The sequence below is a fragment of the Patiria miniata genome, unplaced genomic scaffold (assembly GCF_015706575.1).
Source record: "Patiria miniata isolate m_02_andy unplaced genomic scaffold, ASM1570657v1 HiC_scaffold_30, whole genome shotgun sequence".
Classification (NCBI taxonomy): domain Eukaryota; kingdom Metazoa; phylum Echinodermata; class Asteroidea; order Valvatida; family Asterinidae; genus Patiria; species Patiria miniata.
Window position 1 is genome coordinate 7959082 of NW_024037070.1, and position 19045 is coordinate 7978126.

A 19045-nucleotide genomic window follows, 5' to 3' on the forward strand; every position below is an offset into this window, starting at 1 on the left:
AAAAAAAATCTCTGAATGCGATTTCTGGCCTGAAAACAAGCCCTCTCGTTGCGGCTACCTTACTGCAGGGCGCCACAACGGGCGTTAATTGAGTTTTTGCTCCTTCCGACCCCAAATTACCCCCCCCCCCCTTGTTCGCTCGAGATTGCTGTGATCGGACGACGGTCCATCGGCCCTATTCAGATTTTGGGCGCATTTGTTGCGGAACCGCCATTGGTGACCCCTTTTGAAACGCTGCCCCCCCCCCCCCGCCCAGGTTCCGCCCCCCTGAAAAAAAACCACTCCGCAAACATTTGACAACAAACCATGGAAGGCGCCATTTTGAAACTATAGGTAGCAGACCAGTAAATAAACTTCCATAGACCCCAATGGTAAATGCTCCCACTTCAAAAATTCGGGAAAAATACTCACAACTCTCCAAGGCGTTCGAGACACACATCAAATTAAAGCTTATTTCATCATCTTTCATTTTCTTTTCAATTTTCGGGGGGTCAACTGATGACTTTTAGGAGAAATTTACATCTGAAGATGATCACCCCTGAAAATAGTCCTGAAGCCCATCGCCATTTTGAAAAACGATGCCTACACTCCATTGCAAAATAGAGCGCTTTTAGGGTCCAAATTACATCAAAATTACACAGAACTGCAAGCTCCCAGTCCTGTGCACGGCTTCCACCCATATTTTTTACAAACCCTCAAGTTCATGGCCCACAGCATGCTCAAATACCGAAGATTTTGAGGGCATGCAAATCGTGATTTGGCCGGCGCAGGCAATTTCGGACCGATTTACTGGTCTGCACCCCTAACCAGGAGTTTAGCGGGAGTCGTGAACCCTTGTGTGTATAGGATCCGTGGAACGTGCAGGGAACCTTCAGCCGAAAATTGTTGGAAACTAGCCAAGCATAGCGCCTATAATCACTAATCTGGCACAAATGAAATGATACACGTACTGGACAGTACAGTTTTCCGAGATGATGTCGGCATCTTTTGAGAAGGTTAAACCACTCTCCTCCCTGCTGACGCCAGAGGAGAAAGCAGAATTCCAAGGCTATGAGTTCCCCTTCGAGAATCTTGCCTTCGAAGGAGGTGGTAGCAAAGGCATGGCTTATGTTGGAATGATCAGGGTGAGTGACAACTTCCCAAACAGCACTGTTTTCCCATTATTGTACATAAACGTGGTACTACTGTAAATCCCCAATAACTGCAGATACCACACCACATGGGCGTCGCAAGGGGGGGGGGGAGAAAAAAGAAAAGAAAACGAGGCGCGAAGTCATAGTGGTGTAAATTTAATGGGGTGGGGGGGGGGGCAAAATGTCCCTGCCCCATTCTAAAATTGATAAATCGAGAATATGTTGAGAAATAAAGGATTTTTTTGGGAAAATATGCTTTGCCCCCCTCTCGAAAAAAATCCGGGCGTCACACCAAATTGATTTGCAGTTGCATGACCATGAGCCAACCAGGCATCCCAATACTTCTATACTATACAGTACTGGGACGGCCTGGATGCTTTTTGTTATTCAGAGTAAACCCTCGGCTGCCAGGGTTAAATTTCATTGTAAAATCACAGTGATTAGTTAACCTACTAATTCGAGGTGACAAACGGTCAAACTTTCTTTCCTCACCTCCTGGCATAGTGTTAAGTAACAAACCAATGGGGTCTTGACCAATATTGACCCAAATAATAACGAGGCTCACGGCATGTTTCCAAAGGAGGGTTAAAATTTTAATGGGAGACGAGAGGCAATTAGGTTACTACTCTGGTGCTTAATTGTGGAGAAATGTGTAGAAATAGTTTTCTAGAGTATCCCACAATCCTAGATATTTCTATTTGCACAGTCGGCCGACTGATGATTGATGCAGTACTGATAAGTTATTTGACTGGTTGTTGCAGATGTCAGTATATTTTCTTGTATTGCATGTTTTCAGTACCTAAAGTGTTGGGACTCTCATACATAGTATTGAGAGTCTCAAATTTTCGGACTAGATGCGGTCTAGACTTGAAATCCAGTCAGGAATTGGCCGGGTTTTTATAGTCCGTCCATGGAGCTAATACAGGGTAGATCCATGGCTCGTCCGTGCCGCCGCCTATTACACCGTATACCACCGGCCTTGACGACTGCATAGGCCTACTGGCCAGGGGTCACGCCCTTACTTCAATAACATGTTTTAAAGCATAGGCCTAATATAATAAGTGACTGAATATTATTATGACATAATAACGATCCAAAATGGCTATTATACCCTAAAGTTGCGCGCATTTACCTTGTCTCCAGATATCATCAAGTACTCTTGCCAAACCTCAGTATTGATGAGCTTAAATTCACCAAATTGCTTATTGGCACAGTAACCCTATATCAAAATTTTATGGAAAATCATGTGAAATCATGCAAATTGGGCTATAAGCTATATTAGTGGAGCTGCTTAGGTCCATTTTTGGCCCAAATCGTGCACTTTGTGGTAAAAGCATGAAATTTGGCAGGTGGGGTCCCAATGGGCTAGAATTCATTTTAAGATCGGGACCCATCCTGGATCTTGCCCATTTTGGGGGCGGAGCTTGATTTTTTTTTCCACCCATTTTGTAGGCGTGGCCTAAATGTACAAAAGAGGCGGTATATATTAGCAGTTTGGTTCTAATATAGAAAACATTATTCGGTTTGGTAGTAAAATCCTGAAAATTGGCAGGTCTAGTTAAAATGGGCTGAAAATAATTTTAAGAGGTGAACACATCTTGGATCTTGCACAATTTCGGGGGGCGGAGCTTGATTTTTCAAAAAGGGGAGTGCAAAAAATAAAAAACTCAGAAAAACTGTATTTAACATCCATTTTCCTTTGTTCTTCATGCTTGAAATAAACTTAGACATGAGAAATAACTTTATGAGAAATAACACGTTAAAATTGTGCAGCAGCAGGATTCCAGTCGAACCAGTGAGTTTGGTGGTTTGAGACATCATCCTACATTGAAAGACATCATCTTACATTGCCGACGCGCATGGCTATGGCGACGCGCGCGCATACCAGAAACCAGAGCCTTTTTTGGCCTAATAATCGTTTTCTTCGTTTTGTATGAATAAAAAGGAGTAAATGCTTCAGATTTCAAATATGCACTTGTCATTTACAAGGCTGGGTTGGGGCAACCTTGAAATTATAAAGCAAAATAGTTCTGCGCAAAAACTACTGCTTTTATTAAAGTTCATAAAGTACAAATGATACCATATGTTTGTATGAATAAAGCATGGCATTTGCTTTTTCTACCACTTTCGAAGCATTTACTCGCATCAGTATGAATGAAAATTAAGCAAACACTTTTACTAAAAACCATTTGCTCTTGAGTAAATGGCCTGCAAAATGTAAAGCTTTACATGTTTATAAGTTTGCAGAAAATAAAACTATCATAACCGAAACGGAAAGCGGCACCGGGGAGGGTCACGTGCTGGAGGACAGATACAAAAAAAGCGCATCAAACGCGACGAACGCAATGCCGTTTACGTGTACAATGCGATGTGCATCGGCACCCATGGTCTACATGTGGATTGGATTTTCAGTCCCTACCTGATTCCGTGGGTTTTCCCCAGACTATTCTTCTGGGGTTTTCCTCCCACCTCTAAAACTGTAATTTCTTCTCATTGTCTTCTCTCTACGTTTTTTTTCGGGGTTTGCGAGCTACAGTGCCTGGGGCATTCACTTTTGAGGATCCTTGGTTTCATTACCAGAAAAAAATTATTTATCGTTTACTTCGTTTCGTATGAATATAAAGGAGTAAATGCTTCAGATTTCAAATATGCACTTGTCATTTACAAGGCTGGGTTGGGGCAACCTTGAAATTATAAAGTAAAATACTTCTGCGCAAAAATTACTGTATTTATTAAAGTTCATAAAGTACAAATGATACCATGTTCGTATGAATAAAACATGGCATTTGCTTTTGCTACCATTTTGAAGCATTTACTCGCATCTGTATGAATGAAAATTAAACAAACACTTTTACTAAAAACCGTTTGCTAAATTCTGAAAATAATTACTTTTACCTTTAAGCTTTTGCTACACTATAAGCGTTTACTTCGTTTCTTATGAATAAAAAGGAGTAAATGCTACAAAATTTAAATACTTACTTGTCATATTTCAAGGTTGGGTTGGGGCTACCTTGAAAATATAAAAGCACAAAATTATGCGCAAAAATTACTGCATTTATTAATGTTAATCGCGAAAAAGTACAAATAATACCATACGGTAGTTCGTATGAATAAAAACTGGCATTTGCATTACTCCCATCTGTACGTTTCGTATGAATATAAAGGAGTAAATGCTTCAGATTTCAAATATGCACTTGTCATTCACAAGGCTGGGTTGGGGCAACCTTGAAATTATAAAGCAAATAATTCTGCGCAAAAGCTACAGCATTTATTATATGTTAATCGCGAAAAATTAATATTAACAAAGTTCATAAAGTACAAATGATACCATGTTCGTATGAATAAAACATGGCATTTGCTTTTACTGGTACTTCCAATTTTGAAGCATTTACTCGCATCTGTATGAATGAAAATTAAGCAAACACGTTCGTGTAGGTTTTATATGAATTAATCCCTAAACCCTATGATCTCAGAAAAAATACAAGATTTCTATTGTTTTAGCCACTGTGACCTTGACCCTTGACCTTTCGACCCCCAATGCGATAGGCCTATGACCAAGAACGATCCACAAACCAAATTTGAAGTACACATGTAAAGTATTTCTCAAGTTATCGCGCTGACAACATTTCTTTTGTTTTAGCCACTGTGACCTTGACCCTTGACCTTTTGGCCCCGAATGCAAAAGGCTTCTTAGGATTGCCAAGGACAATCTACAAACCAAATTTGAAGTTCATATGTAAAGTATATCTCAAGTTATCACGCTGACAAAATTTCTTTTGTTTTAGCCACTGTGTCCTTGACCCTTGACCTTTTGGCCCCAAATGCAAAAGGCTTCTTAGGATTGCCAAGGACAATCCACAAACCAAATTTGAAGTTCATATGTAAAGTATTTCTCAAGTTATCGCGCTGACAAAATTTCTATTGTTTCAGCCACTGTGACATCGACCCTTGACCTTTCGGTCCCAAATGCAATAGGCTTCTTAGGATTACCAAGAACAATACACGAACCAAATTTGAAGTTCATATGTTTAAGTATTTCTCAAGTTATCCCGCTGACAAGATTTGTCCGGACACACACACACACCCAGGTTTACGTTACATACCTTGTGTGGACATTCCTTTGTTTTCGTGTAGTTAAGAAAACTCGGTACAAAAAATAACTTTACTTAAACTGTGAAAACTCTTTCAACCCAATTTTTTTTCTATGATCCCCTATAGTGTTTCTCTTCATTCTGCTACGGATAAACCTAACCCAAAAATGCCTCTAAACCTGTTTTCCAGAAAGGGCAAAACGTTATGTGGACACGGCTTAGTCCACATAACGTTAACACAACCTGCATTATGTGGACATCTTTGTTCACAAGTCCACATAGGGAATGTAAGACAAACTCACACACCCACCCACCCACGGAAGGACCAGGCGGAAACAGTATGCCCCTTCGGCTTCGCCGCGGGGCATAAAAACGCCTGAAAGGGCACCCCCTAGCACGTCCAAGAAAGTTAGACTATTTTTAATTTAAAAACCATTCATCCAAATTTTACCAAACGTACCCTTAGATATTATATAGAAAAACATAATGACTTCGTGAGGTTTTAGGATCGTGACGTCAGCAAACTGGACATTGCTAACGCATTATTTAAGAAGTTACATAATTTCTCGAAAAAACCCAACATTATTCCCTCCTTTTCAGTCAGTAACACATTACTCCCCCAAGTCCCAACATCCATCTAATATAAATCCAACAGTACACACTGCAAGGAATGGACGCAGGCGCGCCTCTACCGGGGGGAGGGGGGGGGGGGCTAGGGGGGCTGTAGCCCCCCAAAATTTTGTCTAGTCCCCCCAAAATAAATTCCGTAAAAAAAAAATTGCATTAGCATAAAGAAGGATTGTGATGTACATGCGAACGGTCTCCCCCTAAAGAAGAAATAGCTGTGACAAGGGTACATTAGTTAATATAGCGTGAATGATTTTAGGATTTTATTGGCGCTCCTCATTGAAAATATGGCATGAACCCCCCCCCCCCCCCCCCCAACCCAACCCACCCACCTATTGATTTTCGGAGGCCTAAGTGTCTGGAAAAAATAACCGGTCAACATTTCAGCACGCCTCCCTGAAAAAGTTCTGGATCCCCCCCCCCAAAAAAAAAAATATTGGTTCTAGAACCGCGCCTGAATGGACGTATATTCTGTGCACATTTTTATGTTTATATGCCTATATATATATATATATATATATATATCCAATGAAATCGTCTTCTATCACAATTCACAGTGCTCGATACATCTCTGTAGAGCTATAAACATGCAATAAATTCAGAATATGAGTTAAACAAACTTTGGCATATCTCTCTTCTGGACAGACTGTTTCGTACCATAAGGCACTCATCAGCAGAATGACGAAAAATAGAATACAAGTAGCATCTTACCTTATGCTACTTGTATTCTATTTTTCGTCATTCTGCTGATGAGTGCCTTATGGTACGAAACAGTCTGTCCAGAAGAGAGATATGCCAAAGTTTGTTTAACTCATATTCTGAATTTATTGCATATATATATATATATATTGAACATATTAGAAGAGCACTTTCAAGAAATCCTTCATTGGGCCGCCCCTAATTCCCCTCCCTCTCCTTGTGATCCCCATAGTGTTTATAATACATGCACAATTAGGAAATGCCGCCATTGTAAGTATACAGGGTGAGTGAACAAAAGGGCAACAATTAGTCTTGCAACCGTTTGAACTTATCTTTACAGTGTATGGTAAACATAGTTAACCGATAGAAAAGTTGTGTTTTTACCAGCAAAAATGATGATTTTCCCTCGTTTGAATCAAGCTGCTCTAATGTACCGCCTCTTTACATATTTAGGCCACGCCCGCAAAAGGGTGAAAATAACACGTTAGAATGTTAGAATTTACAAAGTGAATGTAAAATACAGTTTTCTGAGTTTTCTTTTTTTGCACTCCCCTTTTTGAAAAATCAAGCTTCGCCCCCCAAATGGGCAAGATCCAAGATGCGTTCACCTCAAAAAATTATGTTCGCCCATTTCAATTGGACATGCCAATTTTCAGAATTTTACCACCAAACTGAATGACGTTTTCCATATTAGAACCAAACTGCTAATATATACCGCCTCTTTTACCATTTAGACCACGCCCACAAAATGGGTGGAAAATTAACAGGTGTTAGAATGCTAGAATGTCTTATTTCATGTTTAAGTTTATTTCAAAGCGTAAAAAAACAAGGAAATTTGATGTTAAATACAGTTTTCATGAGTTTGTATTGTTTGCACCCCCTTTTTTTGAAAAATCAAGCTCCGCCCCCCAAATGGGCAAGATCCAGGATGGGTCCCGATCTTAAAATGATTTTTAGCCCATTTTGACCACACATGCCAAATTTCATGCTTTTACCACAAAGTGCACGATTTTTCGCTTAGCAGCTCCACTATATAGTGAAGGGTCATCTACAAAGTTAAACGTAAGATACTTGAACAAGTTCAAGGAAATTCCCAAAATTATTGGTAAGAACACTTTTTGACGTAGACATAATTATATTTATAAACAACAATAATCTCTTATTTTGGGGTATTTCCTTAGTCAAAATGTCAAATTTACGGACACCTCACCCCCTCCCTTTTTTTTGGGGGGGGGGTGTCACCGCAGGATGAACCCAGTGATATTTGTTAATGTTTAGTACAGAATGCTAGCAACGTCAATGAAACTTGTTAATGAAAATAAAAAACCTGCAGGGGAAAGGTATGAACAAGTTTGTCCCTATTGAAAGATCGAATGAAAAATTCCTGGCAAGCATAAACATTGTCATGGCGGAGGTTACTGCTTTTGGGTCAAGTATATCCATCACGGCAGAACTCCACTGGCGCCACAATATTGCGCAAGTTCATAATATCATAGACATGTCATGATTTTAGATAGTTGGAGAGAAATATCGATTCGGCTCTGCCCGAAGATTTAGAAAATACCTCCTCTGGATATTTTACGGTGTTTGTGCTAGACGTTCGAAGCGCCGCGCTTAACCGCGGCAACGCTAAAAACGAGCAAAACGGACGGAGATATTTGTAGAGCAAGCAAAATGTAGCGTAGCGGCGCAATTTCATCGTAGTAGGGCACTGCTGGCTGGAACACATTTTTGCCCGGGAGTAGGGGGTGCTGAAGCATATTCCAGCACCCCACTCCAAAAAGTTGGGGGTGCTGCAGCACCCACAACACCCCGGTACCCGCGGGCTTGTTCGCTGTAGAAAAAATTAAAATATCGGATTCAGCACACCTGAATTATGCCGAAAAGCCCATAGTTCCCAACTTTTACCAACAAGTGGCCCTTGATTCTTATAGCCTTTTTCAAAATCCTACTAGACTACCTGTGTTTTTCCGATTTTCTGTAGGTGTTTGAAGAATTGGATCTTATGAAGAACATGAAGCGATTTGCTGGCACTAGCGCAGGGAGTGCCGCAGCAACATCTCTGGCTATTGGGATGGACTCCTATGAAATTCAAGAGCTTTTGGACGGTGATTTTACACGAAACGTATACGGTATGTCTGCAGTGTTATTGCAGCTGCCATACGTGCACGTTTTTATAAACGAGCACAAAACCTGTTTGGTCAGACCATGGAGCTGGTCAAATGCAAGAAGACGTTAAACATTGTATAGGGTTTCCGATATTTTGAAAAAAAAAATCAATGGAAAGACTCCATCTATTAAAGTGTGTATTGCATGTAACCGGTAAAACGTACGCTTTATGAATAATGCAGTTTCCTGACCTTATTTCCTGACCTTATTTCCTGACCTTATTTCCTGACCTTATTCATGCATGTTGTCTGCGCCCGGGCGAGGGCCTTGAGCAAAGGATTGGTACAGTAGCAATTATTGTATAGTAAACTTTAAACAAGACTCATTTTGATGAAAGGTTTTTGATAAACCACGAATCGCCAGCGATGTTTATCCAAAACAGTCATTTGTCAACAATAAGAGTGATGGATTGAAGTCTGATTAGATTGGCTTGGTTCGGTTATTTGGCAATCACAAAAAAAAATATTAAAGAAATGGGGGAAAAAAATACACGGAGATTCATTTAAGCATGTAAGAAAAAGAGCAAAAACAAAATAGAGCACAATTGCAGTACATTACACAAAGCAGGGCACAATATTGCATAAACAACAAATAAGAAAAAACGTTCTTTCGCAGGATCCAGTGAAGGAAAAATCAAGATTTATATCGTTTGTTTTTAAATGAAGTTAACTTTTCATTGTTTTATTGATGACGTTTGTTTTGTTCAGACGAAGAGAATTCGTGTAATATTTCCGAATCTATTTGCTTACAGACGGTAAATGGGGGTTGCTTGGGAGAATGGTTGGTATGGTCAGGACATTGGGAGCACATCCCGGGAAAAGACTGGAGAAGTGGTTCGCAGACGGCGTCTACAAGAAGACTGGCGATAGGAACTATACCTTCAGACAAGTAGGTCTTTGTTTGTAGCTTGTGTTGAATTGAGAACCCAAGACATGGCAGAGATCAAGGAAGGGGGTAAAGCAAAGGCGGATCCAGAACAAATTTGTTTTGGTGGCCAAAAATGTTTTGGTCCCCCAAAAAGTGGGCCCAAAAATTACGGCGGTGTAGGCCTACTAAAGTTTTCGAGTTTGAATGTACAGTTTCAAAATGCTCTTATTTTAACCAGAATTAGTTTCCTTGGAGTTCTTACTTAATATCCCTTTTCTAAAACTCTACCATTTGCGACACATCAACATACCTTGGAAACTCCTAGTTTTTGAGTAAAATCCATTATATCTATTTCGTGAAAACCTTGTGGGTGTGCGGAAATATAATGCAAGATGTTCACTGGGGTTTATTGGGGCAGTGCCCTATCCCACAGTGCACATTGCACAAAGCAGTCGTGACGTAGCCATGCTGACGCATGCACACAGTAGGTGAAACGGCAAAATAAATGTACAGTGGATGTATGCAGTCAAAGGAAGTCTTCCAAAAAGACCGAGAAAGTATACAATTTTGCAGGTACTGCCGAGTCACTCGTCTGATCTACGCTAAGGCAATCACCTCTATTATTCATCCAGACAATTATACCTTCAGGTAATAACCTTGCAATTATTAAGATGGACAAGTTTACAATTATACAATAATAATCCCGAATTAATTGCAATGAGCGACCTAAGAACTATATTCTCATGTTGACGAAGACAAGCGTTAACCGTCCTCGCGCGGGAGCACGAAGGTCATCAACAAAAGAATGCTTTACATAGGAATTAATCACCCAGATAAATGCAAATGGAACGTCACTTCTACATAGTTATGCATAAAGTTACTAAAGGACACATGAGGTCGCCCTTGCTCCGGGACGGTTCCCTACATCACCCATAAGGTAGCAGACCAGTAAATAAACTTCCATAGACCCAAATGGTAAATGCTCCCACTTCAGAAATTCGGGAAAAATACTCACAACTCTCCAAGGTGTTCGAGACACACATCAAATTAAAGCTTATTTCATCATCTTTCATTTTCTTTTCAATTTACGGGGGGTCAACTGATGACTTTTAGGAGAAATTTCCATCTGAAGATGATCACCCCTGAAAATAGTCCTGAAGCCCATCGCCATTTTGAAAAACGATGCCTACACTCCATTGCAAAATAGAGCGCTTTTAGGGTCCAAAGTACATCCAAATTACACAGAACGGCAAGCTCCCAGTCCTGTGCACGGCTTCCACCCATATTTTTTACAAACCCTCAAGTTCATGGCCCACAGCATGCTCAAATACTGAAGATTTTGAGGGCATGCAAATCGTGATTTGGCCGGCGTAGGCAATTTCGGACCGATTTACTGGTCTGCACCCATAAGGCGGTATCTGTGCAGCTGAGCTTTTAGAGATAGATTATCTCTCTGCATTTTTTTTGATAGTATCCAAAACGTTTCACATATAACTTGATATCATAAATGTGCTGTTATTTCCCCACTAAGCTTTACCAGGACCGTGGTGTTGAGCTGTGCGCCGTCTCTGTCAACTTGAATTTGATGGATGCCGTATATTTCCATGTCAAAACGATGCCTGATATGCCAATCAGCCTGGCGGGGAGGGCGTCTGCATCTATTCCTGGTAATTTGGTCATTTTATTCCACAGCAGTAAGCGAGAAACAAAATACAACACTTTTATATTGAGACCTGCAGATGCAGGATAGAAGATTTGTGGGGGAGGTGGGGGCAACGTTGTTATTAAAAAAATATAAAACAAATATTCATGAATACCTAAGACAGTTTACCCATTCCTATTGGTCGAGAGCCCTGCACGTGCCCGGTCATGTGGCACATGGAATTTGGACTCTATGAAATCCAGTTCCTTTTACCGTTTTATTGGTTGAACGTTTACAATCCTCAAGTATGCATGCGCAAAACTTGATCAGAGTTTCAGTCCTAAATTCACAACGCACCGCCACTGCTGCGTTCTGCGCGATCTTGAAGGAAGCCAACTGAAAGATTATTTTGAGACTAATTTCCCGGGCTCTCTGCCAAACATACTTGATGGCCAACTGAAAAAAAAATTGGCTTAGCTAACGTCATCCAGTTCTTTCAAACGAAACACAAAAAGAAAAGCAAATAAAAGTTAAGTAAAGGAACGAAACAAAAGTGAAACAGCAAGGCAAAAGGATCAAATTTGGTATATTTTTTTGTTGAGAAAGTTTTTAATGTTTTGCTTTTTGACCAAACAGGTGTGTTGCAACCGGTGAAATACCATGAAGACTTGTATGTCGATGGCGGCTTATTGTGCAACTTCCCGATACATGTTTATGATGGTGAGTCTGAGCACCCCAAAACGCACAAGTTTGAATATTTTACGGCAGCGATTGCGATATTACGGAAGCCCGTTCGTGCCAGGTTTCAAAGTAAAAAAATAATATATTTGTTTCCAAATAACGCATTAGTATTGCGAAATAACGCAATACTTAAAAGTACGTCTTTAAGAATAAATGGAGAGTTATAAGTAAAGTGGTTTGATTTTAATTTAAAAACAAATTTAATTTCTCCAACACGCTTAAAACATCACTTTTAGATTCATATCAATATACAGTTTTCAAGAGTGATTCTTGATGCAATGCATCCTTTATCAATTGAAATTGAACGGACCGGTTATGTAATTTTTTTGGAGGGGGGAATTTGGTGTTGAAAACATATTAAAGTTGGAAAACTATTCTTATGTAATTATTGTTCGTTTAACTTTATTTCTTTTCTTCAGCATGGTGGAATATTGAGCGTATAATTGACGCCACCCCCCCCCCCCCAAAAAAAACCGTTCCTTAAAACGCAATTATATCGGGATCATTTCTCTTGCATTGTAACAATACACTGTAGATGCAATATTTTACTCGAGTGGTTATTCACATTCTAATGTTGGTTTCATTCGACTGCATGGGTAAAATTGCTTAATCTATTCTGTTTTATTTATAAAAAAAAAAATGGATAGATCCCTTAAAATCGGCCCCCACATGCCACAGAGAGCTCTATTATGTCAATGTTTTTCTGACCAGGTCAAACATACTTGTTTTCAACTAGCACCGCAATTTCCCGTTTAATCAAAACCGTACCACGGCAAGAGCACAATGGATAAAAACGCAATGACGGAAGGAAACTGCATTAATAATAACTCCAAATGGGCAAATTAAGGCCAAACTGAATATCACGACAGTATTGCGTTATTTCGCAATTTAAGCGACTGTGTTATATCGCAATACTATTGCGTTATTTCGCAATAACTTTATTGCGTTAATTCGCAATACTATTGCGTTATTTCGCAATAAAAATGTGTTTTACGTTTAAAACCTGGCACGAACGGGCTTCCGTATGATATAGTTTTGGTCTCAGAACGTAAATATAAAGTTGGGCGAATATTACATTTGTATACGTGTAAAACTAAACACAAAGTGAAATATTTACTATGATCTAATCGAGCATGGATTAAAAATGAAACCAACAAGTTTTCCTTCTTCCAGGATGGTTTCTGTCTATGGATCCTACAGATAGTTTCTTCGCTCAGTTTGGCAGTCTGGTTGGGAGGTGTGACGAGTGGGACCCCTCGGAGCGTTTTTCAACGTTCAATGAAAAAACAGTGGGAGTTCTCCTGGTAAGAAGTCATGAGTTTAACAGTAAACCGTTGTGAAGAAAATCAGTTAATTTCATTGTATTTTGGATCAAAGCAGTAGTTCAGATTGAGAAAATGAGACCGGATCTTTCATTGTGACTTTCGGGAAAATTCTTCAAAATGACATATCCCGCGGCTAAACATGTAACAAATTCCATTGATGTCGTTTCAGTATTCTTCTGCCGAGCGAGACGTCATGAAGCAATCATTGGACCACAGAGTCGCCGTTTATGGTAAAGAAGAGATCGCTTTTCCCGATAGTAAACTCTGCAGGTAAACCACAAGCTCGTTACAAATTCAGGTTCAGATTTCACTCAATTGTCGGCGATAGAATTGCACACTGCAGTTTGGACTCCGTGCATAGGCCTATGCAGTACTCCATGTAAAGGGGCATTACGGCTTGAAATCCCCAAAAGTTTCATGTTTTCGATTGTTTCCTTATACTATTTTAATGGTTTAGTTGAAAGAAAACTAACCTAATGTCTTACCGTTCCCGAGAAACGACTGTTAAAAAACGGTTGTTACTTTGGACACGACGGGATACGCATACGTATTTCCTGTCGTTTTCATTCAATGTACGATACACGTAGTGTGTGTCACATAAATTACACACAGCACCAATTAGTCTGGTTCCCAGAGCAAAAGATTCTGACTACTCCTGATGAATCTTAGTCAGGTAGCGCGCACTATTATACGTCACAAGTTTCGACAAAGGAGGAATGCCTCCTTTTTCCGAAAAAAAGACCAAAGTTTGCCGAATGTATTTCGACGAAATCTCAGATAGCGCCTGGGTATTTCTGGGTATAAAATAAAAGAGGTTTTATTTAACTAACTAATTTGATAATTAATATTCATAAATTGGATAAAAAAAACCCTAAAATTCAACGACGATTTTGTGCATCAATTATGCAGTACTGATTGTACAAGGGGCGAGCTTTGCTGCGTAAAATCTGGCGACGGTTACCGTGATTTTCTAAATCTCGGCGTGGTTTCTATTTTGGCTTCGCCTGCTAAGATGGTATTGGGTCTCTAACTTTTAAGATAACTGGTAAACATTCGTTGGTTTTTTTTACTAAGAAAACGTTTACCCGTAATCTTTTGAGAAATAATGACTGGATGAAGTATGTTTTTGAAAATTTGATCGGAACATTAAAAGCTATAATTGATGAATCGAAGTCGGAAACTAAGCCGAGTTTTGAAACAGGGCCGTCAGTGTCGTCCTGTTTATTTTATAGCTGCGGAGGGGCCCGACATAGACCTTAGACATGTCTGGGCGTCGGCGGAAATTGTCAGGTCAGGGAACCAGACGAATCACCAACACACAAATGTTGTTTCATACACGTCTGAAGAAGACGACCACACTACAACCAGAAATAGTACTAAACAGCTCGATTTTTGGGACAAAGTTGTAAACCCTGAAATTCGTTCTCGCATGGTTCTCGCAATTATATTAAACACAAAACCGCCGAGTTTTAAAGGATGGTTGTGTGGACGTTTACATTCTAGATTGAAATGCTCCTTAACCTCCTTCTATTTAATGTAATCATTCGTTTAAAATGTTGTTGTTTTTTGTAGCCCAATTGTACGCATTCCAGTCCGTAATGCCACTTTAACCTGACTTTCTTCAACGAATGTGTTTTAAAAATACAGAAAGATTAAAAAGAAGAAAGAACGACACAGCCAAGCTACGGAAGGCATGCATCAAGCCATGGACAACTTCATGAAGATTTTAAAAGATTCAGATACGGATCAGAATGGTATTATCTCCAGAGAGGAGTTTCGCAATGCCCTGGGGAAGAAGGTCTGTGAAATCATAGCTACTCTATTAACGAAACTTCCTTCTATTCTAATCAGTAGGCCTACTTGTCAGTGTTGCAGTCGACTTTGTCCGCGTGCCGAACTGTACATTTTGAAAGAAGGCCATCCTTTTCCAGCTCTTTTGAAACAAACGTAATGTGGGCTGAATAACCATTATTTGTTTTCTACAAGAAAGTATAGTCAGTAAAACCATAATGTGCATGCTTCAGTTGGACACGGAATGGTCTGCAGACTCAACTTCTCTTTACTAAAATAATTATGGCGGACGAAAAGTGTATATATTAATATATTTTCTCTTCTGTTTTCAAAATAGCAGAAAGTTTGATTGAGCGTTTTTAAAAATTCCATTTTCTGCTTTTCTGCCTTTCTGCTATACCAGAAAAGCAGAAAAGCAGATATCCACTTTTCGTCCTCCATGCTCAAATGGTCATGAACATAACCAACATTATACATGTATTCAATTGTGAAGTTCTTCTTGTTCTGCAGAACGATAACGTGACCTTGTCTGCTGATGACGTAAAGCTTCTTTTTGAGTGTGAGAATGACCCGGATGCTATCTTCGATGTTGTAGACAAGGACAATAACGGTCAGGTGAGATCTTTTATTTGAAACATAATTGCAGTTTACTATAGGTCAAAAAAAAAGAAGTTCGATTTGACATGTACGCGAACATGTAATGTATTTACATGTAGGCTATTGTGATCACGCACCAAATGTATAACGGTGGCCATGAATGTGTTTTTTATGACTAGAATAAGACATAATAATGCCAAGGTAAAAATACAATTATTTTTTTGTCAAATGCCTGGAATGCCTGTTGGATAACATTAAAGTTAAACGAATGGGAAGCTTGGTATGTGTTGCGCTTGTTGCTCGCTCGATCAATTCAATTTTGAAATTCGGTGATCTAACCGAAACGCATGGCCAGATAGGGCAGACAGCGATAGTATCCAGGGGCGGCGGAACCGGGGAGGGGAGGGGGAGGGGGGGGGGGGGGGCACTTGCCCCCATTTACCCAAGTGCCCCTCTTGCGGTAATAAAAGTGACCCTCGAGTTTTTGGTGATCCCCCCCCCCCAGTTTGAAAACCGTTCCGCCGCCGCTGAAAGTATCAAGGTGGCATGAGTCAAAGGTTTGTTATAGCCATACGGACGTATCTCAATATTTTTAAATTAATGTAATAGAATGTTCACTGAGACAACTAGGCCTACTGTTGTATGAAATGACTGTGTGTCTTTTTCCCAATACCAACCTAACAGATAGACTACCAAGAGGTTGTCGAACAAGCAGCAAAGCGAGGAATAAACCTCCTTCAGACAATGAATGGGTATGAACGGTGTGAAATCAAGGGAGTGACAGACTTGTTTGCCACCATGGCGGATACGCTGCTGCTCAACGTTATGCGAATCACAACCAGGGTAAGAAACTTTACCAAGTCGTCAAACCACCTTTTCACATGGGAAATATCAGGCTGGTACCTTGTTCGTTGCGTGCTAAGGCCACTTCTTAAAGGGAATATACATCATTTGCTTTTGCTGTAATTTTCAGAAATGGATGGAATTGGGGGGTTGGAAATATATAGCAAATATAGTTACACTGAATTTTTTTGAGGTTTTGGGTTCGAAAATGCTATAAAAACCAAGAAAAACAATCATTTTCCTGAAGTCTGGTTCCCTGACTACATATAAGAAGAAACAGAGCACTTTACATACATTGGGGAATTGTAAGGTCAGGGAACCAGTCTAGCTGGCTTGTACTCGTTCATAGGTGTGTAATCGATTGCAAACAAGTGCGATGGTCAATTGGGGCCAGTATTTGAAAAAAAAGCCAGTTTGTTTCCAACGCGCGCAGCGGACACAGGATGGACTAAAAACGCGCATTTGGAAAGACGGCTTTCATAACTCGTACATATTACTTCTGACCATTCGTTATTTTCTGTTTTCCCCCTTTAGAACACCGATTACAGTCGTACCATTGGCATCAACACAAAATACTTAGAATCCTTTGATTGGAACTCGGAGCGGGCCGATAAAAACTTCCTGATACAGGTACGTGGATAAGACCCAGTGGCGTAGCACGGTCATATTTATTGGGGGGGGGGATTTCTTGAAAAGGGCCCTTGCCCATCCGTGGTGAGATGTAGACACCTTATTTATTCCGGACACTTGGCCTCTGTAAAATAAAAAGGCAGTTTTTAAAAGATGAAAAGTAATGGAAACATCAATTGTCAAAAAAGGGAACCTTTGTCGATACAGGGAATAACAGTTTAATAAAACTGAATTAGAATATTTAAAAAAAAATTACTTGTCGAAATTTCAGCTCAGGTCTACTTTTTTTGAGAAAACTATGAAAATGAATAATTTTTCTTCATTTTTCTCGACGCAAAGCGAGGTTTCCGTCACACTTTATACACCCTCTCGTTGTACATGATCCCGTTCGTTACTCGGGAAAAAAATCATTCACAGATAATTATGTAACCGATTGCAAATTGAACTAAATTTCGGCCAGTTGGGGCAGTATTAAAAAAAAACCGAGGAATTGAAACAACTGCAGCGATTCCTCTTTTCTTGAACAATGACAGCACACTAGATTTCACAACAATTATTTTACAGGAAGCTTGAGCCCATTATTTGCGTACAATCAAGTAAGATAATTCAAAGTACATGTATTTCGGCAGTTTCGTTTTGGGAATGTTTTCGAATGGTGTACATCAACTTTGAAAAGGCTTCCTCAAGCATTTGAGAAATAAAATGATCTTTGATGAATATCCTTATAAATAAATGACTGAGTTTCCATGGAAATTTGTGTTGTTCTTATCACAGTGTGGAAAGCAGGCCACTCTGTCTTTCTTGCGGGAGTACATAGCAACCAAGAACCCACCGAGGAAATCGACACCAGGGGAAGATGCATCTGCTACAAAATAGACCGATCTGAATATACAGATAGAGATCCAAGCCAAGGAAACTCCCAAAGGAGATTTAAACTCACCCGTTTAAAACGAATTTTAACGTTTCACACAAAGCAGGTATAGAATTCAGTCATTGATACATTCCTGTTGGCTCTTAATTAATTCAGTGGCAAGTATAACCAACTTTGTCCTGGAAAAAACTTAATCATCCGCATTAAAGGTATAGTCCATCATTCGTAATTTGTGCATTTTGTTCGTTTGAAGCAACAAAAGTGCTCAATATCTGAAGAAGGATGCTGAACAACCAATCTGATGAAGTTTCAGCTTAGCTTCAGCTGCATTTTTCGAGAAAAAAACAACATTCTAGGATCTCGATTTCAAATCAAAAGTTGCCGAATCATGTTTTGAATTGGGCCTGAATCCAGCGAATAACAAAACGAACTACTTATTTGAATTTCCTACGGTGCTTCTTAAGACGCACCGTTGGAAAGGCCTTCTTTCGTTGATTTCTTCAAAATGACAGCTTGCCAGAAAGAAAAATTTCACAGGGAGTTTAGTCCCCTTACTATCTTTCAACCAAGTATGCTTTTCAACAATAATTACGCCAGTTATTTTTTGGATAGTTGCAAATGATGGACTCTGGCTTTAACGATTTCCAACGGAACCGATGGAAATAGTGCGTACATAATGTATAAAGTATGGTGTTTTCTAAAGACGTTTGGTAATATTGACGATTTGATTGCTTGGTCTTTTTAGTGGGTTTTGTCTTTTTAGTGTATAAGTAAATTAATTGTTGAACGTCCATAACGTTGTTATAATGGTTGTTAGATTGAGATGTTTATACAATGTATAACGTTTTCAAAGAATGGGCCTACGTTTCGCTATTGATTTCCCACGTCTGATTATGAGATTTTGTCAGAAGTGTGATTCTCCTTCGACTTGTTGATCAACGGCACGCGTATGTAAAGTATTTGTCTAGAATCCATGCTCTCGATATATGTGCGGGTAAAAAAGAAGATAAAATACGTTT

At 39.7% G+C, this 19045-nt stretch overlaps 1 protein-coding gene across 1 annotated transcript; it reads left to right on the forward strand.

Annotated features, from left to right (window-relative positions):
• The first annotated feature begins 831 nt into the window (after positions 1–831).
• On the forward strand, positions 832–18303 carry LOC119739137. Its single transcript, XM_038213965.1, has 12 exons — positions 832–1124; positions 8535–8682; positions 9471–9607; positions 11118–11253; positions 11865–11948; positions 13143–13273; positions 13464–13564; positions 14942–15092; positions 15596–15700; positions 16367–16525; positions 17060–17155; positions 17930–18303. Exons 1-12 carry the CDS (start codon positions 972–974, stop codon positions 18029–18031), a joined length of 1503 nt encoding a protein of 500 aa, XP_038069893.1. The 5' UTR covers positions 832–971; the 3' UTR covers positions 18032–18303.
• The last annotated feature ends 742 nt before the right edge of the window (positions 18304–19045 follow it).

Coding starts and splice junctions, on each gene's coding strand:
- LOC119739137 (XM_038213965.1), top strand. CDS start 972: ATGATGTCGGCATCTTTTGAGAAGGTTAAACCACTCTCCTCCCTGCTG. Junction 8,683..9,470: donor TTTTACACGAAACGTATACG/GTATGTCTGCAG, acceptor ATTTGCTTACAG/ACGGTAAATGGGGGTTGCTT. Junction 16,526..17,059: donor TTATGCGAATCACAACCAGG/GTAAGAAACTTT, acceptor TTCCCCCTTTAG/AACACCGATTACAGTCGTAC.